Source organism: Aspergillus piperis (genome assembly GCF_003184755.1).
Source record: "Aspergillus piperis CBS 112811 unplaced genomic scaffold BO85scaffold_2, whole genome shotgun sequence".
Lineage (NCBI taxonomy): Eukaryota > Fungi > Ascomycota > Eurotiomycetes > Eurotiales > Aspergillaceae > Aspergillus > Aspergillus piperis.
Genome location: NW_020291592.1, coordinates 2,438,393 through 2,463,369, shown reverse-complemented (window position 1 = coordinate 2,463,369; position 24,977 = coordinate 2,438,393). Strand labels below are relative to the sequence as shown.

Below are 24,977 nucleotides of genomic sequence, written 5' to 3'. Positions count from 1 at the left end.
TGGGCTGAATCCTTAGTTGATTTTTAGCGTATCATGGCCTAGTTAACTTGGGTAAAGCCATGTGTTGGCTGTCTACCGCTATCCTCGCTGTCCGTAGCCTAGTCCTGCTCAAGCCACCAGACTAATATATTCCTCGTGGCTCTAGAGATTGGACCCTGCATAGTAGTGCCTCCCTGATACCTGTCAACGATCTAAGAAAGATGTGCGTTTCTTGTAAACGGAATTTCTATCATCACTGTTATCACGACGACGTCAAAATCGTTTTGCGGGCTCTGTCAATTACTTACTGTTGGCATAAGTGTCCTGTGGAATCCTACTATTTTGGGGTTGAGATTTGTCAACTCGGTGGTGCAGCTTCCGCCACACAGCTCTTGTGCTAATAACGATTGCGAGTCCTTGAGAATAAAAAGTTCTGATGGAGCTATACATCTTATCCGCATGTAAACTGAATTCCCAATAGCCCATGGTTCCGGCCTTTGAAAGTGGTTATAAGTTGGAAAAAGGGTATTGTTTTGGCCTCGGGACTTTCTAACGTCCGAGATCTGGCACCCGCTGTTGGTCAATCTCGGGTTTTACTACCACCCGAAGGTTCTTATATAAAGTCTCGAATCTGTCATTTATCCACCCATGGCCACAATCAATAATAAAACAAAGACTTCACAATGTCCCGATTATTCTCACAAGCTACAAGCATACGAAAAAGCTTCTCCCAACTGACGTTCCTCAAACCACACCACTCTCCTGCAGCCCGCACCATCGCCACCATAAGAAAGCCCGCCCCGATAGCCATAGTCGGCGGTGGTCCATGCGGACTAACATTCGCACGTCTCCTTGAGACAGCTGGTATCAACTATGTCGTATTTGAACGCGATACCTCGCCAGAAAACGCCCTGCAATTTCAGGGTGGCACACTCGACCTTCACGGGGACACAGGCCAAGAAGCACTGCGGCGCGCAGGCCTAATTGAAGAGTTCGAGAAGCTGGCTCGTCGAGATGCAACGACTGTGATAGTGCAGGATTTCCGTGGCAAATTCCGCAAGAGGTTTGGTGAAGGTCGCGATGCTCCTGAAATCGACCGCTTGCAGTTGCGACAACTGCTGCTGAACTCGTTACCTGCGCATCGCATCCGCTGGGCCAGCGCACTCCAGGGGGTTGAACGGACCAGTAAGATCGGTCATGGGCATGGTGCGGACTGCAGACTGCAATTTGCCGACGGTTCAACGGAAAGCGGTTTCAGACTCGTTGTCGGCGCTGACGGTGCGTGGAGCAGGGTCCGCCCATTGGTATGTAGCCATCCATCCACTATCATTATCACATTAATTGACATATCCTACTAGATAACTCCTGCAAAACCACAATACTCTGGAAGAATGTTCATTGAAGGTCGCATATCACCCGGCAATCCGCAGTACGCAGCAGCACATGATATGGTAGGCGCTGGCAACTCTCTCGCCATGACCCGAGGCTGCACCCTGTGCATACAGCAGATGTCCGACCGCTCCTACCGCGTCTACATGGGTCTTGAAGTCCCGTCTACATTTACCAAACCTGGAGGCGAAGCCGACATAACAAATCCCGAGAAAGCGCGCGCCGCAGTACTGAAGTATTACGCTGAGTGGGCGCCGCACCTCCGCGCCTTCGCCGAAGCAGCAGAGGGTCCCTGGCGTCCGTGGCCACTGCACCGACTTGACCCAGATATCTTCCTTGACGGGAGTCCGAACTGGACGCGAGTCCCTGGAGTCACGCTGCTCGGAGATGCAGCGCACCTGGCGACGCCGAATGGCGACGGGGTCAACATTGCCATGTATGATGCGTTGGTATTGTTCGATGCCCTCATGGCTGAGTTTGAGAAGCGCAGTGACAGCCAACAAGCAGATGAAGACGCAGCAGCAGTAGAACGCGCTATTGATACCTACGAAGCAGACATGCGTGCCCGAGGACGAGCGCATATTGTGGACTCAATCGAGGTCGAGGATATGATGTTTGCGGAGGATGGAGCAGCGCGTATGCATGCGATGATTAACCAGGTTGAGGCCCACACATAGGTTCTACCTAAATCTTTATCAATAATCACTGGATAGTACATAGATATAACCATACACTTTAATTCAACTATACAGAGCTTCGCAATACATAGCTACCCGTCGATCACTGCCCCGCACACCCGATATAGTAAAGTAAGCAACCTACTAACCGTACCCCACTAAGAGCCAATATTCCTCGGGAATATTCTCCTTTCTTCATCCCCAACCCCTTCGTTCCCCTCACCACACACCATTATCACCATATCACATCCCACTTCCAACCGACTACATCCATCTCCTCAAAGCAACCTCTTAGTCTCAAGAAAAACCACCAAAATGACCACAAACGGATATACCACCCTATCAGAAACAATAACAACCTACTTCACCTCCATCGACGCCGGCGACCTCCCGACCACCATGTCGCTCTTCTCCCCCACCGCAACCTTCACCGTGGTCACGGCAGGCAACGTAACCTTCACAGGCCGGGATGCTATCCAGGCCATGCTGGACGATTTCATCACTCAGTCTACCTCAATGGAGCACCGAGTGGTGAGCATGATTGTTGATGAGAAGGCGGGGAAAGTTGCCACGCAGCAGCGGTACATTGGAGTGCCGGAGGATGGGATACAGAGGGATATGCTTAATTGTAATTTCTTTGATATGGATGAGCAGGGGAGGATTGAGAAAGTCATGGTTTGGATGAGTGGGGGGAGTCCATTGGGGTAGATTGATTGGTTATGGGCACTGGAGACAAACAGGGATTGAGGATGGCAAGGAGAGAGTTAGAGAAGCCGGTGTGTTCTGGGATTGTTTGAACAGTTGCTATTGATAAATGAGTTAGTTTGAATGATACTATGACTCAGATACTACATGCTAACATGGATTGTTGCAGAGATTTGCAAATTATACATGCTGCTTAGTACCTACTCAGTAATGAATATCGATGACACTGCAACTTATGACTAGAAAGGATACACTCATTCCAAACAGATATAAAATTCTATTGTGATTGTTATTAGAGAATTAGTTTGCTTGCGACTTCTGAGAGAACGAGCTTCACATCAATTGTACAACTGTAAAACCCAACAAGTAAGAGTGTCCAAGTTTGAAATGATGCATGGCTTCCATTCCTAGCAAGGCAAACGAACGTACAAGTGTCTCACTATTGTCCCTTTCCCCTTCCCTTTAATGCCTCTTCGACTATTGCAGTATCCTCACACCCTCGATTGAAACCCTTCAGTTATAGCCGTAGGACGAACCAGACACAAACTGAACGGATTCACCGTCCGAATATACCACCGAGCTCTGATTTCTTGCAGTAATCATTCTGGCCCACACCACCATCCGCACACCGGGACCCAAAATCGCACTGATTCTCCAGTTTAAGTGTATGGTCATCATTGCAATGGAAAACGAGGTCGTCCCACAAGCCAGCATTCTTAACTTTTATACTACTGTAGCCCGCAGCTCTCAGTGCTTCGCGGATGGCCGAGTCGGCGTCGCCTGTTAAAGGAGTAAATAATATGGTTAGCTTTCATTACCGAAACACGGACAGGTAATCGAGAAGTAAGGGGACTACCTAGTTTATTCAGCGTCGAGGTGCAATAGTTGAAGCCTGGCTTGCAATTGGCAGTGGCACCAGCCGGGCACTGTGCTGCGGCAGAGCCTGCTAGAGCCATGGTGGCTGCGATGAGAGCAGTGAAACGCATGGTGGAAGATTTGGCTTGGTTTTGTTTGAAGACGAGTTGCAAGGCTGAGATTGGAATGCTTGAGAATTGGCTTGAGGAAGCTCGATTGTTGGATGTTCGAGGGAGGTTCTGGTGAGCGGCGAGGATTTATATAAATTCAGGACCTCTGTTAGCGAGAGGACTTCGATAATCATTGCCATGTTTGACTGTTGTTTCCCCTTCGTGATGAGCTTGTGCTTCCTACTAGAGTGATAGTCAACTGCATCACATTGCATCATGTCTCATGTCTCGAATGATTAGGGCGTCGTATCACTGTGATGTCTTGGTAAACTACCAGATTGCGTGCACACTATACCATCTTAGCACTCATATGACGATGGGAAGTAACGTTGCATACAACTATCGACCTAGCTTCGAAGTACTTCTTCTCACGATGAGGTGCCGCGTTGCCCAATTGGTTCAATAGGAGAACGCAAGGCCGCTTCACTAGAGTACAATTTCTGGTACGATCAAATAGAGGACTATTTGCGTAGTGGTGTCCTAAGAGAGACATTTGTCAATGTCATAAATAGACGATGTAACTGTGATTAGTCCGCGTTAGTGGCTCTGTACAGCGCCGAGGTCAAGGAATACTTCACTCAAGAGTCTCCGATGCATCCGAGATGCAGTACGGACGTAGCCAGAAGCGATCAAGTTTCGATCGGGCCGTGAACGTTCTGCGGAAGATGGTTCGCCGATCGTGTCTACTGATTTCTCATAGTTGGCGCCTTTGTGCAACATGGAGCTGGGACCCCGGTCGGTTGGAAAATCAAATTGATTTCCTGGTCCTGTTGGCCCGGTGAGTAAATAGCCAGTTAGTAAGGGGATTCATCTCACTTCTATCGCGCGCTTCAGCAACCTAAAACGTAGCTTACCTTGTGTCCTGGGCATTTAATATCATGGGTTCCTGACTGGAAGTGGACTTGAAACACCAAAGTCAAATTCCTCAATACCCCGGAAGAAGCAGGGTACACTTTGAACTGCGGAATCGGGACGGATCTAGCCGGAGGATGCCTTCCTAATAGTGTATCACAGGTGCATATTTAGTCCACTAGTTGTACTCTGTACATTGTGCGACGTGTGATGAGACCTGCACCCCGAAACCAGTGAAGAAGAAATAAACCTCAGCCCTACCATATTTGTAAGATGTACTAATCATGAGAACTTCCCCAGGGTTTTATCTGGTTAAACAGACTCTTCTGGATTGTGCTGCATAGGGACATAACTATGGTTTTTTCTGAATACTGGGAAGTACCTACCTCATGTGAGAGTGGTTACGTTTGTAAGTCTTCGACATGATGCGAAAGAACCAGTGTGAAAAAGGAAAGCACGATTCAATTCATCTCTATCCTTCGCCTTCTTGAAGGGTTGGTCTCATCTCCTTTATCCTTCTTTCTCGGTTTTCCTGGGCATAAACATACCAAATATTGAAGATATGAATTTAATGACTTGCAGTCTTTAGTTCCAGCACATATGACTTCCTTGCTCCGCTCAAAAGTGAGGCGGGAGGGGGGAATCCCTTCGGAGAAAGATTTCAGCGGTGCTATATACAAAATAGCATGTAAGACAATTGATACTGGCTATTTGTCAATAGTTACACTCAGAGAACATGTTATGGTGTCAGACAATCAATAGTTCTCAATACTTCGATCAATAGTGACAATGTACACGCTAACGTCCACACCAATAAGTTTCATCACTTGGCTCAATCCGATTGTACATATTGCCGTGATGCCTATCCTTCTCTGATGTCTAAATAAAACCGAGTAATATTCCATAGACAAAGATAGAAGAAACATCTGCCTTGCATGGCAGCGAACCCAAAGAGCGGAACGGATTTATCCGCCGACCGCCATCGGAGCAACTTCCGAACAATTCATCCATCCGTCAAAACTACACCATTTCAACGCACCATGCTGCGCCAACTTCACTATACCCTCCCATCAGGGTCCCGGACTCAGCACGAAAAGGCAGCAAATTATGAGTAGGTAGACTTTCTCGTGTGAGCTCTATCGATTGGGCAGCCGCATATGGCGATGCCGATTACAGTGGCATTGGGTGTAGCGCCTGCAGCACAAGTGCTGGGCACGACGGTATATCTGACAGGCGACCTTGGCTACTATCTAAGTGGGCACTCACGGTGCTTACAATATTCCTTCCCAAGTCAAATGTCGAAAGGGGACTCGGTGGCCCGTATTGTGGTGGAGAATTACCTGATTATCCGGCTTCTTCTCGACATCCTTGTCATCCTTCATGTGTTTCAAGTTCCAGCCTCGTGCTTGGCCATGCCTCAACCTCGCCAAGCCCCGTCCCGTATTATCTCCGCACCAAATCAGCAGCTGGTTGGACCAGCAGTCCCTTGCTTGGAATGAAGTGGCGCCCAAGTGGAGTTGGCGGCAGGGATCAGCCTCGTATCAACACTTATCCGCAAGAGACCCATGGTAGGAATGCTTGAATCGCTTCCACGACATGAGTGTTTACAATACTTTAAATCAACTGAATCATGCTACAGCCACCCCATAACCTTTGGACAAGTCATTTTACATATTGGATACCCACCCAGGGCACCATCAACAACCACGGTCGTACAGCCTTGCCGTCAGCGTCTCAAGCACGCAAAGGATCAGGCTATGCAGGGATTGACGGTGGGCTGTGCCGCTGCGACAATCCCTTCCCCAAAATGTCCTTACTTATACCTGACGCTCGAACCGCCCCCACGTCAGATATTTTTGACGATGTGGATACCCTTGAGGGAACAACTGACAGGCGGTGGTGCTGCTGGTGCTCACGGCCTATATACGTCCGAAATGTTGGGCAATATCTTGCCGAAAGGAAAAGCCTTTGCGCGCCTGCCCGGGAAACGGCCATCTACAGATGTGAGGGGCGCGTCTAGTGAGAGTGATGGCGACTCGCTACCTGGGTATGCACGGCAGCAACACATGTGGTCACCCGTGATATTACGCTCCGTGTCTCTGGCTGTGTTCGTGGTGCTATTCATATGCTTTATTATTGTTATCGAGGTGTTGTATTCAGTATCTACTCGGAAGGAAGGCTTGAGCACAAGTGAGGAAAGATATCATTATCTGTGGACCTATGGCCCGACTGCAGGTAAGACATTCTTTGCTTATTGTCTTCTGATGGACCATGCTGATCCTGTAGTTCTTACGATTGTCGCGGGGTTCTGGGGCCAGGTCGAGTATCGAACGAAACAACTTATGCCTTGGAAGCTCATGAATCAAGGACCAAAACCCGCTACACGATCCTTGCTGCTAGATTATGTGTCTGACTGGAACGTGGTCATCCTGTTTCGTGCCATGAAGCAATCATCCTGGGCTGTTGTTCTTGCCGTTCTCGTAACACTGCTCATCAAATTAATCACCGTGGTCTCGACTGGTCTGTTCATGTTGCAAAATGTCTACATGAAGGATGTTCCAACAACACTCACGACGCAAGCGAGCTTTGACGGTGCTGGGTATAATGGTGCCAGGGTCGATGGAACGGCGGCAATGGTTGTAGCTGGGGCTTGGTGGCTTAACCTGTCGTATCCGTTGGGATCGACCGATAAATACGCCTTCCAACCGTTCACAACCTCCGGCAAGAAACTCGGTGGGACTGATCGCTCCACTACCAGTTAGGCGCGTCACTGACTTCTTTACAGGTGCCGATGCTGTCATTTCAGGAACAGTCGACATGTTCTCTGCTGATCTTCAATGCGACGTGGCCACTGTCGCGAACTGGACTTCGGGTTGTAGCACACAAATGTGTGAGTACGATGAACTCAATATGACACTCAGTACTTCTTCCTGTTCGAAGTATCCATTTACAAGCTTTGAGAAAAGCTCCTCTTCGGTTGGGGGATACTATGCCGACGTATTCAGCGCCACATGTACGGATACAGATTCAGCGGATAGTCTGAATCAGAAACGCCTGATTTTCGCCGCCGCCCACTGGTCTGAGAACAGCACCCAAATCCAGGCGCTCGTTTGCAGTCCCATCTACACCATATTGCAAGGATCCGTCTCGCTGCTTTACGGCAATCAAAGTGTGACTAGCATCCAACCATATAACAACGATACTAGCAACAGAACAGTTCCAGGGTTCGAGGGTATGGAGCTAGGAACAGGACTTATTTCTTCCCTATCGCTGGCTGAGAACACCTTGGATACGCTGAACTACGTGGATACGTCAACGCATGCTCTTACAACCTATCAATATAACCTTTCAGACCCGAACAGCACCTATCCGAGTGCATTTTACCTGGTCGCCAATTTGACCTCTCCCCATACGATGAAGGACTTACTGGATGCATCAATCTTGGAAAAGGTTTCCCGTCCGACATTCAGTGCTATGGCTGCCCAAATAGCAAGGCAATACCTACTGTCTTCTGCAGACGAGAATTTCGCAGGGACATACTCCGCCCATATCCAGAGAGTGGTTGTCAGGGAGCTCTCAGTCCGAATAATGGAAGCTACCCTAGCAGTATTGATTATTCTGACTGCAGCGCTATGGCTCTGGAGACCGGTTCGCTGCACGTCGCGTGATCCTGGCACAATTGCTGGGCTAGCAAGCATAATAAGTCGCAGCCCCAAAGTGTCTGAACGGCTCACAGGCTGCAAAAACGCGCAAGACCTCACCACCAACCTATCAGATGGGAGATTCTACACCCGTGTCACAGATAACGATGGCTGGAGAACGTTTGGCATCGAGGAAGACCAGAAAGCAACCGAAGCGACTCGTCCTGGAGCCAGCTCTGGCCCACTCACCTGGTGGCGGCCAATTTCGGTAAATGTCTGGTGGTGGATCATATCCATAGTGCTCCCACTTCTCATTATCGCTGGCTTAGAGGCATCCTATCAGGTATCTGCCCGTCAGGACGGACTCGGAACTGTCACCTCAGGTGGCTACATCCACTACGTCTGGGCCTATTTGCCGGCACTGATATTCCTTATCGTCCGCATCTTCTTCGACTGCATCCACTTCTCTGCCATGGTATTCCAGCCGTACCTGGAGCTCCGACAGGGTGGCGTGACCGCACCGGGCAGCCTTATGGAAAATCACCTGTCTAAGCTGACATTGTTCTCATTCTTTACCGCAATCAAGCGGAAACAGTGGGCCGTGTGCGCAACAGGATTTACCGTCCTTCTAGCCCCTGCGCTCACAGTGGCGGTCAGTGGGCTGTATTCAACACAAGACATTGTATACACACGCCCTGCTTCCATTGCGCGAACTGACACCTTCAACACGACCATCAGCCCTCTTTCTTCCACCACTACCGACCCTGGCCTCGGCCTCACAGGAGCCCTTGTGGTGGGAGCCAACCTATCATACCCAGCTTGGACGTATGACGAGCTTGTTCTCCCTACCCTTAGTGAGGCATCCCTCACCGATAAGGAGGGGGTGGTTCGAACCAATTCCTCCTCTTTTAACAGCACATCCGACAGTCCGATCCTCCTCAACGTCACCCTCCCAGCCCTCCGCGCCAACCTCACCTGCGATGCACTCCCCCGAGACATTGTTTATACCATCAGACCAGCCTCGGATTTCTCTTCCATGTTCACCCTCCGCATGCAGCTCGACAAGAAATGCCAGGGTGTGGACACCTCGACTGACTTCGCCATTGAAACCGACTATCCCAACGCAACACGCACTACATTCGGTGCCTTCAAATACCTCAAAGATGCAATCGATTTTGGCGACTGCCCGGTGCTGATGGGTTTCTACGGTGTGATAGATGGGAATTCCACAGCACAGATCCGCGGGTTCACCTGCAACCCACAAATCGACGAAACCGATGCGACAACCTCGTTCTCACTCCCAGGTCTAGAAATCCAGTCTGCAGCCGCGGACGACTCAACCAGCCGAGTCTTTTCAACAAATATCTCCACCACTCTCAAATTCGAAAGCTTCCTTTCCCAGCCTGTCAACAAGGAAGACCAAGCGTTTGACGCCTTTTTCTCCGCCATGCTCAATGACCAAAAATCCCTCTTCTTATCCGACATCACTGACCCATCCTATTACTCCACTGTCATCAACGCAACACAACATCTCTACCGCACCCTGATGGCCCAGTCTATGAATGGCAACGCACGAATTCCATCAAGTGACAACCAAACTACCTTCCCTGGCACAATCGTAGACCCTAATCGTACCCGTCTCACGCAGAGCGCCATATCCACCCGCATCCTCGAAGCTTTTCTCGCAGCCATGGTCGTGTCCACCCTAGTCGCATCGTATTTCATGCACACTAAAGAAGTCCTTCCTTTCAACCCATGCAGTATTGCTGGCGCGGGGGCACTGATTGCTGGATCGGACGTGCTGAAGAGTGACACATTACCTGCCGGGTCGGAATGGTGCAATGATGGGGAATTGCTTCGAAGGGGGTATTTCTCAGGATTGGTGTTTGGGTTAGGATGGTGGGCTGGAGACGACCCGAGATTTGGGATTGACGTTGGGCGGGCGACAGAGGAGAGAGAGTAGACTTCCTTTTTATTTTTCACGATTTATATGAACACAATGAAGATTTACCATTGACATGATAAGGATTTATCATATAATACAGAATTATCAAAGGGAATAAATTCCTTATACAGACTAAGCGATTCACATAACTTTGCTCTCGCCTGTCCATAAATCCTTTGAAAAAGCCACTCACCTATCTGGTGCCTTTCCTGCAAAGCGAGAAATATCGAGACGGGAATATTCTATAATCTACGTAAATACAGGCATGTTGTAGACTATCATTAACCGAACCACCCATCCACACATCGCACATCACGTATTACCCAACCAACTCATAACAAGGTTATTTACAACAACTACTGCTCCTGCTCCTGCCCAGTATAACAATACACACTATCGATATACATCGTAGGAATCTCGCGACTACCACTAACTCCCCTGAGAACCGGGTCGCCTTCGGGACTGTTGTACAGATAACAGGTAGCAGAAGTAGACAAGTAAGAGTAATCGCCGCTTTCACAGCTATATTAGCACACTTGAAGATACAAAATTCGAAAGGGAGGGCGGGTATCATACGGGCCATCCAATCCCGTAAGCTGCTGCAATTCAACCCTCTGTTGGTTGGTGTCGGATGCACTTGCTGCATATTTGATCCGGTGAATGGACTTGGGAGAGGAGAAGAGGGAGGAAGGGGGATTTCATATTATTGAAAAGGTGGCGGTAATCAACAGTCAAGGTGAGATTAAGCTGGGGGACTTTTGAGAAGTTTTCTCTGTATGAATCAGCAATTCGAGAGATTCTTGGAGAGAGGAATAATAGTAGACGATCTTATCGAACACTATACGCATACACATAAACACGTCTAAGCATATATATTATTATATTTATCCATCCCCTGCATATAGCGTACACACTCATTGATCAACATGCCCATTCATATATCCAAACCCATGACATAACTCATTTACAGCAGCCCTTCCTCCTGCTCATAGGTGTAGCAGTACACAGCTTCAATGTACGTCGAAGGAATCTCGCTGCTGCCACTGACCTCCGAGAGAGTGGCGTCGCTCTCGCTGTTGCTGTACAGATCGCAGATATCGGGGGTAGAGAAGTAGGAGTAAGTACCGCTGCATAGATACAATTAGTATCTGTCTGGACAGTTAAAGTATTTGGAAGTTGGGATGGGATGGGGAGAAAGTCGTACGGATAGTCGAGCTTCTCAAAGTCTTGCAATTGAATTTGTTGCGTCTGGGCGTCATATTCGCTGGTGCCGTATTCGATCTGTGTGCATTATGATCATATTAGTCTTTGTCTCCGTCACTTCAGGATGCAGTGGAGGTAGCAACGTACGTTGATCAACTGGCCGACAACGCCGGAGGCGAAAACGGCCAGAGTAGCGGCCAAGACAGACTTGTTGAAGAACATTTTATTTTTTGTTGTAGTTGTGTAGGGGGTTAGACAAGAGTTGGGGTTTGAATTGACACAGATGGTTAGTTTTTGGATTGAGTGGTTTATTGCATCCGGTGAGTGTACTTGGAGGGGGTTTAAGTACTATTGAAGAGGCGGCAGGTTTAGTATCCCTCTATGATAACGCTTCAATAGTCTCGCCAGCTGGTGTGCCTTTTTGGGATGGTTCTGCTGGCCTGTTTTGTCGATCCGGATAATTGCTCGGAGCCGTCGGGGGAACTCGATGCCGGAAGCTTGATATTTGTAGCTTTTGGTTAGCTTAAGTTGGTGATCGACAGCTGGGCTGAGATTTAGATCGAGTGTTTCGAAGGCTTGGTATGATGTTATCGGGGATTTCTGAAGAAATGTGACCATGTCAATTGTGATGCCATATCTTAACACAAACTCATTTATATCAATACTCGACTGTATTTTACTGCGATGGTATTATATTCGCAGTGAACAGGAGCTTCTGCCATCGCTGGGGACAATCGGTGGACGCGTGCACGCGGGCCATCCAGAGGCACCCGCCGCACTAGTGCGATAGTAGCCGATCTCGCCAGCCACTATATGTCCATCGCGACGATCAGCGCTGCCGACACTTTGAGATACTCGTGTTTGTGTCCCTCGCGATGGCAGACATTTGGCAGTCGTGCATGAGAAGAGTCGGTCAGCTAATTCAATTCCAGGATCGGAGAATATCTGGCTCGTTGCCTGTCTAAGGTCGGCAGTTATTGTCATCATTTACCGGCAGGATGGATGGAGAGGTGTGTACAATAGCTTGTTGTTATCTCGAAGTTAAGGTTACTAGCTAGCTAAGGTAGCTGGACGGACGGGAAGCTTGGTTCATTCTAAGGGGACTATATGCTGATCGGCTATAGATCCGATCCTGGGCTCCATAGAGCGGGTTGGCAGGCGTAGCCATGGCTATTGCGCGTAATGAAAATAGTGAATAACGCATAACTCAAGGCAATTAACACCAAGATGGAGAACAATCTAGTTAGGATTTATATCAGAGTAATTGAATAGCGATCAGAATGTGCTACTAAAAGGTGCCTTGGATTTCATTATCTTCAAAGTAGTCTAGTTGTGCTTTTGCCTCAAAGAACAAGTCATATCACAAGACCCTTCAATGCATATCATCCTGAGGCTCCAGGACCAACTAAATATAGCAGTGACAGCGCGGCTTTCGTGAGGAGCTATTGCATGGTGGCACCTTTCTCATCACACCAGTCACCTGCGTTAAGACAGAAAACCTTTGGAGCCGGTTATGCAGGATCATATGAATGAGCACCAGGAGGGACCTATAATCCGATGGAGCTTTTACTATACGAAGTCTGTTAATTGGAACCCGAAATCATACTTCCACGGCGCGGCCAAGACTTACGGGTTGATCTCGCAGGTGCCAATATTCTGGAACGTGGTGATGAGGCCTCTCGTGTGATTGTTATTAGCTCGGCTTTTCAAACATGGTTTATATCTCATATTCTATATTTCTGAATGAAGAACGCATATGGGTAGTCAAGGTCAACAAGTTCACCACACGGTACCTCTTGGGTGTGGTCAACGCCGTCCGAGGTATAGACAATCTATACATGTTCATATACGTATCCTAGAGATAAATAGAAGAATAAATTTTTATTGTATCGTATTCATGGGATTGGTACGCTGTGGACATACTTCTAGGGGCTCACTAAAGACGCCAGATGAGAGCGTCATTGCAGTGGCTAGGATATATGTGGTGAGTTGCATTGTGAATGTTCGTATAAGGATTGCGTAGGTGTGAGGTGGATCGCCTGATCAGAGATGAATTGATGATTAAAGAGTCAGGCTACACTTCGAACATGTTGAGCTTTATATGTTCATGCCCTGAATATTGTGGATTAGCCGGACGGCTTCACATGCCCAAGTTGCATTCTCCGCGGGAAGGGTTGCACGAGACAACCGGAGCATGGTAGACACTGTAGGGAATGGTACATTGCAATTAATATCCCATTTTGGAGTAGTGATCAGGGAACTAGTATTAGCGCATGCAATTAAGAAACAATGCAACACATGCATCAGTCGCTGACATCTTAATGTCAATGATTCGGATGTATTTCTCGGGTCTGTTGCGACGGGGGTAGCCGGCAGGTCTGATGTAAACTAGTTACTGAGAGCGCGCCGGCCGTCAGTATTCACCTACTTGAGAGGATATCTAAACCGGCTCAAGTCAATTGTTCGCGGGCATTCCGAGAAGGCCGGATCAAATTTAAATGCAACGAGGTACATTTTTTGTGCCAGAGCGATTTTTATTTTTTTCAATTAGGTATAGCATAACTATACGAACATCTAAAGTAGTTCCCGGCATGTGTATATCCCTTCAAGCTGGAAATGACTGGTGACCAAGGCCGACAGCCCCAATAAAACCCAGTGGCGAGCGATTATGGTGCTATGCTTTGCTGCTTCACTGGAAAATCCGTTCGTATGAATTGCTTGATCAATGTCATATCGTGGCTTTGCAGTCAAAGTAACAATGTTGATAGATCCCACGGAATGCAAATTTCCATCGTCGAGTTTTGCAATGGTTTGAAGAAAAGTCATTAAACCTTAGCATCCGTCTGTCTACTTCATACATGAGCAAAGATTCTCCGTAGGCAGCTGATCCCTACTATGCACCCTCAGCTGACACGTAGAACTACCCAGTAGCACTTCAAACACACCGAAAATGCTGCAAAATTGGAATCTATCTTACTTTATCCGAACCAAGATTTGGTGAACACTTCTATCGAAATAGATACATCTAGTTGCCAAGAACATTCTCCCCTTTTCACCTATCGAGAGACGGATACGGAATATGTTGCCCATACATGTGTCATTGAAGCATGTTATGATTAAAACTATGGCATTCTCTGTAGCTGGCCACCATTACTTCACAGGACTATGAATCTGACCTTCCATCAACTCTCCCACATACCCTTGCATACCCAACAGTTCTTCGACTAGGCGTACAGAATTCTGTACCTGGATGCGTGAATTCAATGCACCGTCAAACAAACTAGTGCAATGATCATACCACGTCAAGCCGGCGCTCATCTAGTTGGAAGAGGGGTCTTGGCACTGGACGGATGCAGCGTTGACTGGAGGGTCGATGTTCGTTGCACCCGCTGCAACATAGTAGACCTCCTGGCCATAGTAGCTATAGGGGTGAATGTTAGCGACAAATCCAGGTATAACAATTATGAGAGGGGTGATATTTACTTGAAGAGATAGCAGTTGGCAGTGTTCTGAAAGGTGCTAATGGATCCACTGTGGGGTTGTTAACATCGTACTTGTAGAAGGTCTTTAACGAGATGAGGAACGTACGGCTGAGTCAACGGAGTACGTTGGTAAGGCTCGACCTGCTGGTTGTAGTAAGCGCCATTGGAGGTGTAGGCGATCTAAATCCATATTGGTTAGCAGATGGACAAAGAAGAGATCTCGAGACATAGATGCCGAATGGGCAGATGTCAAATGATTGATTTCTCCACATACATCGACTGTGCTTGCAACAGCGCTGGAGGCGAAGAGAGCAAGGGCGGTAGCCACGATAGACTTGGAGAACTGCATTGTGGATATGTAGTTGTCTTTGAGGACTTTGTTGTATGTGTTTGTGAGGTTGATTGCGATGGATGATACTTTGTTTCTGGTGGGATATCTCAGCCATTATATAGTCTTGGACGGAGTTATAGATTTCATTACCGAGGAGTAGATATTAGGCCTACCATCCAGCTGATTCTACCCTGCAGAGCCAAGAATACCCGGAAACCCCGGAGGTCCTCTAGGTGTAGAATAATTGCATGGAATATAGAGTTCCATTGGATATGTTTTGATTAAATGCTCATAGAAAAGTGACATGACATCTACAAGCAGACAACTAGCGGATGGCTGCAGATACGAAGGTCCCGATTGCTTTTGCCAGGCCATGATCGACACCCCGGCTGCTTCCGAGTGGACTTCCCCGCGCCTTACCGGGAGTCACAACAGTAAAGCCCGATTTTCCTAAGTTTGCGCCTTTCTACAGTTGGAAACCATACTGATATTATGTGTCAAGCTTTCTGGGATGAACGATTTGAACCCAGCGCATAAGTATCACGTCCCTTAGGATACACAGCATATTGTCGGAGGGTTGGGCATCAAATAACTGCCCAGCCGATGCTCAGAATATGAATTTTCTGGTAATACAAGGCTTTCTTAGGGGACTGGCTTGGATAAAAGTTTCATTCTGCACATTGCTTTTATGTTCCATATACGGTAATTGTTTATTGCGTACTTGAGCAACAACAAAGGCATTGTGTTGCTCCCAAATGTTCGAGTTTGGGTAAAAAGGGCTACTGTGACTAGTTAAAAAGAACATGGAACATGGCCATCTAACAGCGGTGCAAAAGAATACTGAATACAGCGCACATTGAAGAGAATTTCCGTACTCGGACCCAAAGCCAGAGTGATGGGTCCGAACCTGCCCATATATTTGACTATCCAATACTTCATGCAAGTATCGTGTTTAATCGACTTGACACTCAGCTGAGCCACTACCAACTTTTCCAGCCCTCCCTTGATCACGCCCAAGCTAGGACACCCACTCATAACTCAACACTGGAATAACAAAATCTGGCGCCGTACATGTCGCATTGAAATACTGATCATGCGTGCATGTCAAAGTAAAATTTGTACTACCAGAATAGGTAATCAGGCTACCGTTTGCACATTCCAGCGCATGCCCATCTCCCAAGACATAATCCATATGCCCCGTGGAGGTCGCATAATTGGAGCTGCCATAGAAAGATACGATCCTTCCCTCGCCCCGATCAGCGTATCCACAATTAGATGCTCCGTTTCCGATGTCATGAACTCGATACCCGATGTACTCGTCGTGGCAGGTCAACCCATCTGCAAAGTCGATGTCAAGGGTCTCGGGCGGACCATATCCCCATGGTTGATAATTGGGCATTCCGGTCCAGCAAACATTGACCATGCTGCCGTTGCAGGTGGCCGGGTCGGGGGCACACCAGCCATTGCCGCATAGACAATCTTTGAAGTTGATGTCTGCCTCGTTATGGACGCAGTCCAGGCTCTTTGACCCGTTGTACCAATGGAAGGTGGTAACTTCCCAGGTGGGGATAGGACATCCCTCTGGGGGGGTGATAGAGCGGGGGTGCAGAATGGCGGTGGACGAGGCTGCAAGAGCCACGAGAGTGGCAATTGTGGGGAAGATCAACATGTTGGGCATTCCAGAATGTAGCCCTCAAAAAAGCAAGCTGATGAGTCTGACTGGAAAGAGTGGGCTTTTCTTGTCTCTCCAGGGGGCTTTTATATCTCTTCACTCTGGCATCGACAGAATTTTATCCGCCTCGTATCTTGAAGAGAGATGAACGAAGAGAGCTGTTCGATTTGAGGAATCAGGGTCCTCTACATGCACATCAGCTGGTAGAGGTGAGACATCGCGAATGAAGAGCGGAGGGAACCGACGGGTTTGAAACATTTGCCTCGCCTAAGCTATAAATGGTCGCGGTGGTTCCTTGGCATCGGAGATCCCAGGTCTTCCCGCGTACTGTCTCAACACGATTTTCCTAAAGAGGCCATAATGTCGGGAACGCCGTAGAGTTGGCCACTTGATAGATCTCATCGTGAGGTTTATTTTTGTGTCCATGCGAGCTTTGGACTGTCCCGCACCCACCACGCTGAGTGCGGGGGAGCCCAGAGACTAGCGCTTTAGAGGATCAATGAAGGCGAATTGAATGTAGAGGGTTGAGAATTACCTGTTAGACGCAGTACTTGGTTTGGAAACTTGAATATGCAAGAATGGTGAACAAGACTTCTGTTCATACGACCAGTAGTCATAGTAGTGTCTTCTGAGGGTTATGCTAATGGTCATACTCCCGCTTATATATATCATGGCTGATGTGACTTTCACTTACAAGTAAAATTCTATTTATTCTGCAGAATAGTACCCGACTTGAAGAGATCACTGAAAAGCCTGTAAATCAAATAGAAATGTTTTTCACAAGTATTATAGATATGGAAGCTAGAAACAACTGACATTTATAGTTCTGTTACAGCAATGTTCCTTGGATAGTAGTAGTGAACAGTCGGCCGTCAAAGAAAGACAGGCCCCAGTAACCTAGCATAGGCCATCTACGTGTGTAGTGCCGAGTGAAAGAAGCATCTACATTTCAGAGTGATTATAAAGTCGACCATGCATACTTTTATCCATGAACTTATGCACCGATTAGCTTTTGAAATCATCATAACTCCTCCGCCAGTCTGCTATGACGTCACCACATCCGAACCCGATCTTAAGCTGCCGAAATTGCTCGGCAGACCGAGTCTACCCTGAACTCAACTTCTGGCATTTTACGCCTTATAATATAAAGCTTTCAGCCAACAGGTGCTTTCAAATGCACGAGTAGCTCATTTGAGAGTGGAAGGGACCCTGGATTACCCATACATTTTACACACGTCGACCATGTCCCTCATCATAATCACTGCGCCCCGACCAGCTGGACAAATGTATGTATTTAGTAAGTACTGGTGATGAAGTCTTCAACAACTCAGTTTATGTTGCTAGGACAGGCGAACCCAATGCTGTCCATTACATTGATCATCAGTTATGCAAGGGACGCATGCTGCACGTCTACAAAGTGAAATGTGGGGTCATATATGGGTCGACGCAGACTCGCCGAAGTATCCCCGAGCACAACCATGCCATGAACAATGAGCAATTGAGACTATGAGACTTTCAAAGTTGTCAACCTTCTGTGACGCTGCAGCAAAGTACTATAGTTAATATACTGGACTTGCATTCCTGGGCTACAACAAAAGTGCAATTCCAACCCATCATACCCAAGCTTAAGCTTATCTCGCGCAACTGGAACCCATAAGCTTCATCCTCGGATCCTCACCGAGAACACCTTAACCAGTAACTCATCCGCCCCACCCCAACTCTTAAAAATAACTCAATCTTGCCCGCCCACGTTTAAGAACCCCGTTACCCCTCCATCCCCTCCTTCTCGCCCACAACATCCCCATTTGATCCTCCCATCACACCGTCAAAATGGTTTACACTATCGTCGTCCGTACGTTTTCCAAGCCCCTAACTCTATTCCACTGAACCCACCATTGGCACGATTATACTGACATAGCAATGTGATAGACCTCCGCGCTAAGCCCGACGAGGAGAGCATCTCCAAGCTCCACGCCAAGCTCATCGAAGCCTCGGCCGTCTACTCCAAGGACAAGGAGACCCTGTCCTGGTTCGTCATGCAGAGCGTCCACGACAAGCAGGACTTCTGCATCGTCGAGCGCTACCTCAACGAGGGCTCCCAGAAGTACCACCTCGAGAACCCCTACTGGAAGACCTTCGACCCCTACGTCATCCCTCTCTTGGAGAAGCCCATGGACCTCAGACGCTTTGAGGAGATGGAGGAGAAGAAGGAGTAAATGTGCATACTATAAAAACTAGAATGGCATGTATATAGAGTGAATGATATTGCCCGATGCCGTGCGTCGGACGTTGTTCGGAATAGCATTTCTGTGCTGAATAATTGCTTGCAGTGATACAAATACACCGTGAACTATCGCAATAATGGTTTGCAGGCAGTGAGTTGAGGGCAAAGCTGGACTACGCCAGAGCGTTTGATATTTGAAGCAGCAAGTAAAAATGTCAATCATAAGGACAACGATGACGATGACGATAATGAACAACATTAGTCTATCCACGTCTATTTGTCTGACTGAAAAACGGACTCGACACATAAAACGGTCTCTCAGGCATATTTCTCTCCCCTGCTTCACCACCAGCACCACTACTCTTCTTCCCCATCAACGCCTGCATTCTCTCCCGAAAAGCTTCACTATCCTTCAACTTTCCTATTTCCTTCTTAACCCCCTCATCCTTGAACCTCGCATCCGGCTCCCCCTCAAACACCACCTCCGGCCCATCAATCCACTTCCTCCCCGAATCCCCACACGCGCGCTTAATACTCTCTGCACCCTCATTGATCATACTCTTCCAGAACGCTCCCTCTCCACTTGCTAACACACCAGCATCCTCAAGCATCGCCACCGCACCAGCCACCCAATCCTGACAATTACCCACACCGAATTCTGGGATATTCGATGCGTCGTTTCCAAACGCGCAAAGTAAGCTGTTCACATGTTGACATTCTTCCTGTCGGAAGGTGATCAGCTCACAACGTCCTCTCAGGACAGGATCATCTTGCAAAGGCTGGACACGTGGATCGTAGATGAAGTACTCGTCGGTGGGGTTGCGGATATGGTGCATTTGGCAGGTTGACGCGCCGATCTCGTATACCGCTATGCCCATGTGCGAAGGGCCGTCGCCGAGGGTGGCATCCCCGCGCCCGTAGATGTTGATGGAGATGGCGTGGGTGGGTGGTTGTGTTGGGGGGTCCATTTTTGGTTTTATATGAACGGTATGGAGAGGTAGTTTGGGAAGGACAAAGTTGAGATACTGGTTGCCTAGTTGTGTTGTCTTTGGTGGAAGCCTGGGCGTTTAATGAATGGATCACGTGGAAAGTAAGTTGGAGGGAAAGATACCGGGAGAGGGGACTGGGAAAAGAGGGTTCTTTATGTTTGAAGTGTAGAAATGGGCGCTAAGTTCCTTTTATTCATTGGACATTTCCGTTTTCTACTGAGACGCGGTTGTACCTAGTCTGGGCGGCTGGTTGAGTTTCGGGAAGCAAATAATACAAATTATTATGATGAGAGAGGGACTAAACACAACATAGCAGAGATTTAGAGACATGTGGTGGGGATTTTATGATGATAATGTAATTACTGTATACTCAAAAGGCAAACGTTCTATCAGACTATAGGAAGTCAACAAAACAGAAGACGACACTCGACTGAGGCCATCAGTAGTTTGTGACAAGGAAATGATAGCCGCCATGGTCACAATGCACGGACATGAGTGGTCTCTTTTTCATCAATTGGGTATAGTTGTCGTTATTTGGCTGATATTCAGTCTTCCCAAATGTCGCATCTGCTGGTGATGAATTGGTAGGAGTAGACTTACAACACTGAGATGACAGGCTACGCCTGCAGAGCAGTGGCGGCTATTCGCCTATACACGCGTTCATCTTCCCCGGCTACGTAACTGTCCCGTGCATTCAATCGGTACTGCGGGGATTATTCACGCTTCTAAGCCTTTGCATGTTGAACTGTCTTCATGCATCGTCATTCTGAATCTGATCCTGACATGGATGGCATGGTTAAAAGTATGCAGATTTTCACCTACATAGACGCGGGCAGTCTTCCGGCAAATCTGCCGTCAATTTCCGCAGATGCGCATTACACGGACGCTTTTGGTAATCAAATGTGTGATGACGACGAGGTATATTATGAATTAGTGTCTTAAGAGGTAAGGCATAGCTCCTTAGGGAATACAATGTTTGGCTCCACCTTCTTTTCCCTGGCCGGCTCCAATTATAGTAGTACTATAAGTTCAGCTCGGAGCGGAAATCTGTTTGAATGACACATGTAAACATATTGAAGTAAACCTAAATATAACATAACATGGATGCAAGGTGCAAGAGATTGGAGGTTATACATGAATCGACATATAGTCTAAATACAAAAGAAATGCATGCGTAAAGGAAGCGTTAAGCCAGAAAAGGGAAAGAAAACACGAGAGAATAGCGAAAGAAGCACATAACCACACCATGGGAGCGAAAGAAAGCTTTGTCAACGTAGTTTCCGCGTGACAGATGTCTTAGTGTGAAGGGCTAAGTACGCTTTTTCACTCCACCACTCAGATTGGCGAATTTGTCGAGATTCAGCCGGCCTACGGGCCTGACTTTCTGGCTCTGGCCGAACGTCGCATCAGCGGGCGCCTGACGGGGTGGCTGCACGTTCGACTTGGGGACCCAAGACATGCCATCTTTTGTCAACTGGGCTCCGATATCTTCGGATGCCTTCCCAATATTTCCTTTCCAATACCTCTCTGTTCCCTTTGGGGCAAGGTTCTGTCGTTCAAGTGAGCCTAGAGCCCCAACAGTCCAATCTTGGCAATTTTGGTTTCCTCGGGGCAAGTTCGAATTGTTGTTACCGTAGGAATCCAGCACCTGCGCGGCCCGCACTCTGCCAGAGTTGGACAGCCGGGTGATGTCGCTTCTGCCGTAGGTGGTAGTTGACTCCACAGGACGTTGTTGGGGATGGTAGTAGAAGTCTTCGTTCTTGCGGACATGGTAGAGGTCACCAGATTGTTCACCGGTTTTATGAATCATGGCCCCCCAGTGGGCAGGAGGGTCGTTCATGGCCGGATCACCTCTTCCGTAGATGTTAACGCTCAAAGTGTGCGTTTTCTCACTACCCTGGCTAGCATTGCTAGAGAGAGAGCTGCTCCTGGAGGACTTGGAAGACTTGGAAGAAAAAGGCATTTCGAACAGCGGGGGTGGTAGTATAATGATATTAACAGTTGCTCTATCAGTGAGAATTTTCAATATAGATATACAGAGGTCGGTTTCTTGTAGGATGAAGAGTGGATTATGGATTGCGGCCTTGTGATGAAGAATGGAACCTCCGAACGAAGAGCATACGCCACCATCTTATAGCAGAAAGGGTCGAAGAATATCACAGTTGAAGTCATCCTTCCTGGAAGACGTTGGCGCTTAGCCGCAGGATATGCATGGTATCTGTTTCACAAGTACCCCAAAAATAATATTGGTGACGGAGACGATATGCCCTCTAGTGAAAGGATTACGGTCAACGAGTTTCGACAACCTATCCTCTGAAGAGGCTGTAGAAGCGCTGAGACATCAATAGCGGTTACATGGCCTAGACCATCGATGTGAAAGCTAGTATCGGGCATGAGGTGGGATGCAAGTACATCTATTGGTCATGAGGCGCTGAGAGCATACAAGGCTGAATCCAGGTGTTCGGGGGGGTAGGGTACGGCGCTAGAGGAACTCGCGTGCTGGTTGGAGACCGGTAGCGACAGATAGAAATGGTATACATCTGTATATAGGTGGATTTCATTGCCCTGTGTTGAGTTTGCCGGTTTTTGTTAGGCTCCATATCTATGATTGGATGTCCAGTAACTTTTCATTTGTCGCCGTCAATTGTAGGACTTTACTCGTTGCTATTATGGTAAGAGTAGTACTGTTAGTAGCAGGTGGGGCTCGTAGTGGGAAGATCAGTGGTCCGCGGCTAATATTCCGCCATCGAACTTCGGTTTCCCCCACCTCCTCTACATCTCAATAACCGAGATTGTGCAGTGTAGTGGGTGTAGTGCCCAACAGATGATATCCTGTGTTAGTCTTTAACATTCTAATCGATACACAATTCTCTCACATCATCGTCTTGGTCTTTGTAACGAAGGCATGGCCAATAGCGGGGATCCCTTCACCTTGGCAGACGTGACCAGCATGCTTGACAAGCTGCCATCAATCATTGCGGAAGCGCGTTACGCTGAGTTGTGGGGCACACAGCTCGATAACGATGACGATAGAAATAGAGAGATAGTAATCGAGAAGGTAAGGCTGTCTTCTGGTTCCAGAACGTCAACCACTTACGCGTCAGCAGTTCCTTGAGCAGCATTCCATCTTACCCATGCTTCGTCAATCCAGAGCGAGCGCTTCGCTTAGGAGCGCCTTGGAATGGAGACGCTCTGTCAAGCCTAAATCAGCTCTAACTGAAGCAACGGACATTCTCACAAAGACAGGACTTCAACGCCTAACACGTACGGGTAACACGCATATCATGTGGATAATCATCGATGAGCAGACTATAAGAGGCCTGCCGTTGTTATACGAAGAGTTCATGAAGAAACATGGACTCGCGAAGCTTGGCATTGCCGCCCTCGAGAACCTTGCATCTCTGATTCTTGATGTCGATCCTGTGGTTACTGGTGGTCGAAATGTCAAAGCATCCTGTGTTGTACAATTCAGGCTTTCCACCTTGCCGACCGGCCGCGATCTAGGCATCCCATTCCGCCGCCGGGTCCGCGACGTCCTTGCAAACACCGCCCTTGAACTTCAGAAGTATTACCCAGGTCTTATTGACCGCACTTATGTTATACAACCCTTTGATGGATACCTTGACACTTTGGACATTCGGGAAAGCTTGCTCAAAAAAACTACCGTACTAAAAAGCCCTCAAGAGCTGGCATCCTATTTGGGTGCCGACATACCACCTGAATTTGGGGGCAGAGGTATGCCACTGGACGACTGCGACGTTCTGAGCGCTATGAGCAGTGAACCTGTTCTTCCGCCTACCACGCCAGAAGAACCCCAAGACAAGCCCCTAAAAACTGAGTCAACCGTGGACATATGTGAGGGAACTAGAGAAAGAGCAATGCCGTCTCCACATGAGATCGTCGATGATCCTACGGGGGAAGGGCCCCAACCGCAATTAATCTTCTCGGAAGACATTGGGCCGCCAACAATAATATTGGACCCATCTGATCTCGAGACTGCAATCGAGCTCTGTCCGGATAAGATGGGTGCGCGTCTCGTTTGGGCCGATTCGGATATGATTGTTAAGTACGGCCACGGGGTCCGGCTTGCCGAGGCAGAAGCAATGCATTTGGTGTCCAGCCGGACCAATATCGCCATTCCCAAGTTACTCAGTGCCTACATTCTGCAAGGGGTGTGTTATATAGTAATGTCGTACGAAAAAGGGGAACCTCTCAGCGAGTACTGGGATCGTGTTTCAGAGTTAGAGCGGCAAAATGTCCTTACCCAGCTACGCGACTATGTCGCACAAATGCGGCAGATAAAGGGTGATTTCATTGGGGGGATCGACTCATCTCCCTGTCGTGACGGTATCTTTGAAGGAGGATGGGGTGCCTATGACAGTTATTCGTATGGACCGTACGCAACTGAGGACGAGTTCACTGAGGGGATAGTTCAAGCCTTGAGGGATCGGCTGCCCCCACAGCGACGAAACGGGTCGCCTGACGTTGACTCCAGGTTCTTCAAAAATGAATATCTGCTCTACCAGACCGTCAGAGAACTAAAGAAGATGAATCATTCCATCGTCTTCACACATGGAGATTTGCATCCAGGTAATATATTGGTACGTTCTGATAGAACTGTTGTCATCCTAGACTGGGGTTTGGCAGGATACTGGCCTGATTATTGGGAGTTTTATCGTGCGATGTTCAATGCACCTTGGCGGCCATCATGGGATACTATGGTAGAAAGGTTCGTGCCGCCTTTTTATGTCGAGTGTGCTATTTTGCAAAAGGTGTTTGCCATCATATGGAATTAGCAATTCTCTATTGGGTTGCTACTGTTTCTTTTTTATCCCCAACCGCTTATCTCTATCCATATATGTC

General features: G+C 48.0%; 11 protein-coding genes across 11 annotated transcripts; 5 read left to right on the top strand and 6 right to left on the bottom strand.

Moving 5' to 3' along the window:
• Positions 1-557: 557 nt before the first annotated feature.
• On the top strand, positions 558-2,232 carry BO85DRAFT_502093 (FAD-dependent oxidoreductase). Its single transcript, XM_025664190.1, has 2 exons — positions 558-1,283; positions 1,338-2,232. Exons 1-2 carry the CDS (start codon positions 663-665, stop codon positions 2,043-2,045), a joined length of 1,329 nt encoding a protein of 442 aa, XP_025520239.1. The 5' UTR covers positions 558-662; the 3' UTR covers positions 2,046-2,232.
• A 23-nt stretch (positions 2,233-2,255) lies between these two features.
• Positions 2,256-2,985, top strand: BO85DRAFT_445729 (nuclear transport factor 2 family protein). The gene has a single exon (XM_025659341.1). It carries the CDS (start codon positions 2,361-2,363, stop codon positions 2,751-2,753), a length of 393 nt encoding a protein of 130 aa, XP_025520238.1. The 5' UTR covers positions 2,256-2,360; the 3' UTR covers positions 2,754-2,985.
• Positions 2,986-3,029: 44 nt separating this feature from the next.
• BO85DRAFT_131458 (uncharacterized protein) lies at positions 3,030-4,032 on the bottom strand. The gene is made up of 2 exons (XM_025653989.1): positions 3,607-4,032; positions 3,030-3,530 (listed from the first exon to the last, which is right to left on the bottom strand). Exons 1-2 carry the CDS (start codon positions 3,734-3,736, stop codon positions 3,307-3,309), a joined length of 354 nt encoding a protein of 117 aa, XP_025520237.1. The 5' UTR covers positions 3,737-4,032; the 3' UTR covers positions 3,030-3,306.
• Positions 4,033-6,489: 2,457 nt separating this feature from the next.
• On the top strand, positions 6,490-10,231 carry BO85DRAFT_484324 (DUF3433 domain-containing protein; the record flags this gene model as incomplete). Its single annotated transcript, XM_025663231.1, has 3 exons — positions 6,490-6,862; positions 6,914-7,360; positions 7,413-10,231. 3 exons carry the CDS (start codon positions 6,490-6,492, stop codon positions 10,229-10,231), a joined length of 3,639 nt encoding a protein of 1,212 aa, XP_025520236.1.
• Positions 10,232-10,931: 700 nt separating this feature from the next.
• Positions 10,932-11,638, bottom strand: BO85DRAFT_516831 (uncharacterized protein; the record flags this gene model as incomplete). The annotated part of the gene is made up of 3 exons (XM_025664869.1): positions 10,932-11,340; positions 11,418-11,494; positions 11,564-11,638. The coding sequence occupies 3 exons, from the start codon at positions 11,636-11,638 to the stop codon at positions 11,178-11,180; spliced, it is 315 nt and encodes a 104-aa protein (XP_025520235.1). The 3' UTR covers positions 10,932-11,177.
• Positions 11,639-14,606: 2,968 nt separating this feature from the next.
• BO85DRAFT_445725 (uncharacterized protein) lies at positions 14,607-15,451 on the bottom strand. The gene is made up of 6 exons (XM_025659340.1): positions 15,380-15,451; positions 15,173-15,323; positions 15,005-15,078; positions 14,900-14,947; positions 14,715-14,837; positions 14,607-14,656 (listed from the first exon to the last, which is right to left on the bottom strand). The coding sequence occupies exons 2-5, from the start codon at positions 15,245-15,247 to the stop codon at positions 14,735-14,737; spliced, it is 300 nt and encodes a 99-aa protein (XP_025520234.1). The 5' UTR covers positions 15,248-15,323; positions 15,380-15,451; the 3' UTR covers positions 14,607-14,656; positions 14,715-14,734.
• A 514-nt stretch (positions 15,452-15,965) lies between these two features.
• On the bottom strand, positions 15,966-17,137 carry BO85DRAFT_445724 (uncharacterized protein). The gene has a single exon (XM_025659339.1). It carries the CDS (start codon positions 16,896-16,898, stop codon positions 16,248-16,250), a length of 651 nt encoding a protein of 216 aa, XP_025520233.1. The 5' UTR covers positions 16,899-17,137; the 3' UTR covers positions 15,966-16,247.
• A 1,542-nt stretch (positions 17,138-18,679) lies between these two features.
• Positions 18,680-19,205, top strand: BO85DRAFT_445723 (putative quinol monooxygenase). Its single transcript, XM_025659338.1, has 2 exons — positions 18,680-18,753; positions 18,831-19,205. The coding sequence occupies exons 1-2, from the start codon at positions 18,732-18,734 to the stop codon at positions 19,115-19,117; spliced, it is 309 nt and encodes a 102-aa protein (XP_025520232.1). The 5' UTR covers positions 18,680-18,731; the 3' UTR covers positions 19,118-19,205.
• A 76-nt stretch (positions 19,206-19,281) lies between these two features.
• Positions 19,282-20,226, bottom strand: BO85DRAFT_445722 (uncharacterized protein). The gene has a single exon (XM_025659337.1). The coding sequence runs from the start codon at positions 20,091-20,093 to the stop codon at positions 19,389-19,391; it is 705 nt and encodes a 234-aa protein (XP_025520231.1). The 5' UTR covers positions 20,094-20,226; the 3' UTR covers positions 19,282-19,388.
• A 789-nt stretch (positions 20,227-21,015) lies between these two features.
• Positions 21,016-22,275, bottom strand: BO85DRAFT_445721 (uncharacterized protein). Its single transcript, XM_025659336.1, has one exon. It carries the CDS (start codon positions 22,075-22,077, stop codon positions 21,424-21,426), a length of 654 nt encoding a protein of 217 aa, XP_025520230.1. The 5' UTR covers positions 22,078-22,275; the 3' UTR covers positions 21,016-21,423.
• Positions 22,276-23,064: 789 nt separating this feature from the next.
• BO85DRAFT_456287 (aminoglycoside phosphotransferase family protein) lies at positions 23,065-24,910 on the top strand (the record flags this gene model as incomplete). The annotated part of the gene is made up of 2 exons (XM_025661433.1): positions 23,065-23,172; positions 23,222-24,910. 2 exons carry the CDS (start codon positions 23,065-23,067, stop codon positions 24,908-24,910), a joined length of 1,797 nt encoding a protein of 598 aa, XP_025520229.1.
• Positions 24,911-24,977: the final 67 nt, after the last annotated feature.

What these genes read in the sequence shown, in the direction of transcription:
- BO85DRAFT_502093 (XM_025664190.1), top strand. Translation starts at nt 663, where the DNA reads ATGTCCCGATTATTCTCACAAGCTACAAGCATACGAAAAAGCTTCTCC. An exon ending in GGAGCAGGGTCCGCCCATTG is followed by an intron (nt 1,284 to 1,337) that starts GTATGTAGCCAT and finishes ATATCCTACTAG; the next exon opens with ATAACTCCTGCAAAACCACA.
- BO85DRAFT_445723 (XM_025659338.1), top strand. Translation starts at nt 18,732, where the DNA reads ATGGTTTACACTATCGTCGTCC. An exon ending in GGTTTACACTATCGTCGTCC is followed by an intron (nt 18,754 to 18,830) that starts GTACGTTTTCCA and finishes GCAATGTGATAG; the next exon opens with ACCTCCGCGCTAAGCCCGAC.
- BO85DRAFT_445721 (XM_025659336.1), bottom strand. Translation starts at nt 22,077, where the DNA reads ATGCCTTTTTCTTCCAAGTCTTCCAAGTCCTCCAGGAGCAGCTCTCTC.
- BO85DRAFT_445722 (XM_025659337.1), bottom strand. Translation starts at nt 20,093, where the DNA reads ATGGACCCCCCAACACAACCACCCACCCACGCCATCTCCATCAACATC.
- BO85DRAFT_445729 (XM_025659341.1), top strand. Translation starts at nt 2,361, where the DNA reads ATGACCACAAACGGATATACCACCCTATCAGAAACAATAACAACCTAC.
- BO85DRAFT_445724 (XM_025659339.1), bottom strand. Translation starts at nt 16,898, where the DNA reads ATGTTGATCTTCCCCACAATTGCCACTCTCGTGGCTCTTGCAGCCTCG.
- BO85DRAFT_445725 (XM_025659340.1), bottom strand. Translation starts at nt 15,247, where the DNA reads ATGCAGTTCTCCAAGTCTATCGTGGCTACCGCCCTTGCTCTCTTCGCC. An exon ending in CGTACTCCGTTGACTCAGCC is followed by an intron (nt 14,948 to 15,004) that starts GTACGTTCCTCA and finishes ACAACCCCACAG; the next exon opens with TGGATCCATTAGCACCTTTC. An exon ending in GCCAACTGCTATCTCTTCAA is followed by an intron (nt 14,838 to 14,899) that starts GTAAATATCACC and finishes TCACCCCTATAG; the next exon opens with CTACTATGGCCAGGAGGTCT.
- BO85DRAFT_131458 (XM_025653989.1), bottom strand. Translation starts at nt 3,736, where the DNA reads ATGCGTTTCACTGCTCTCATCGCAGCCACCATGGCTCTAGCAGGCTCT. An exon ending in CTCGACGCTGAATAAACTAG is followed by an intron (nt 3,531 to 3,606) that starts GTAGTCCCCTTA and finishes CTCCTTTAACAG; the next exon opens with GCGACGCCGACTCGGCCATC.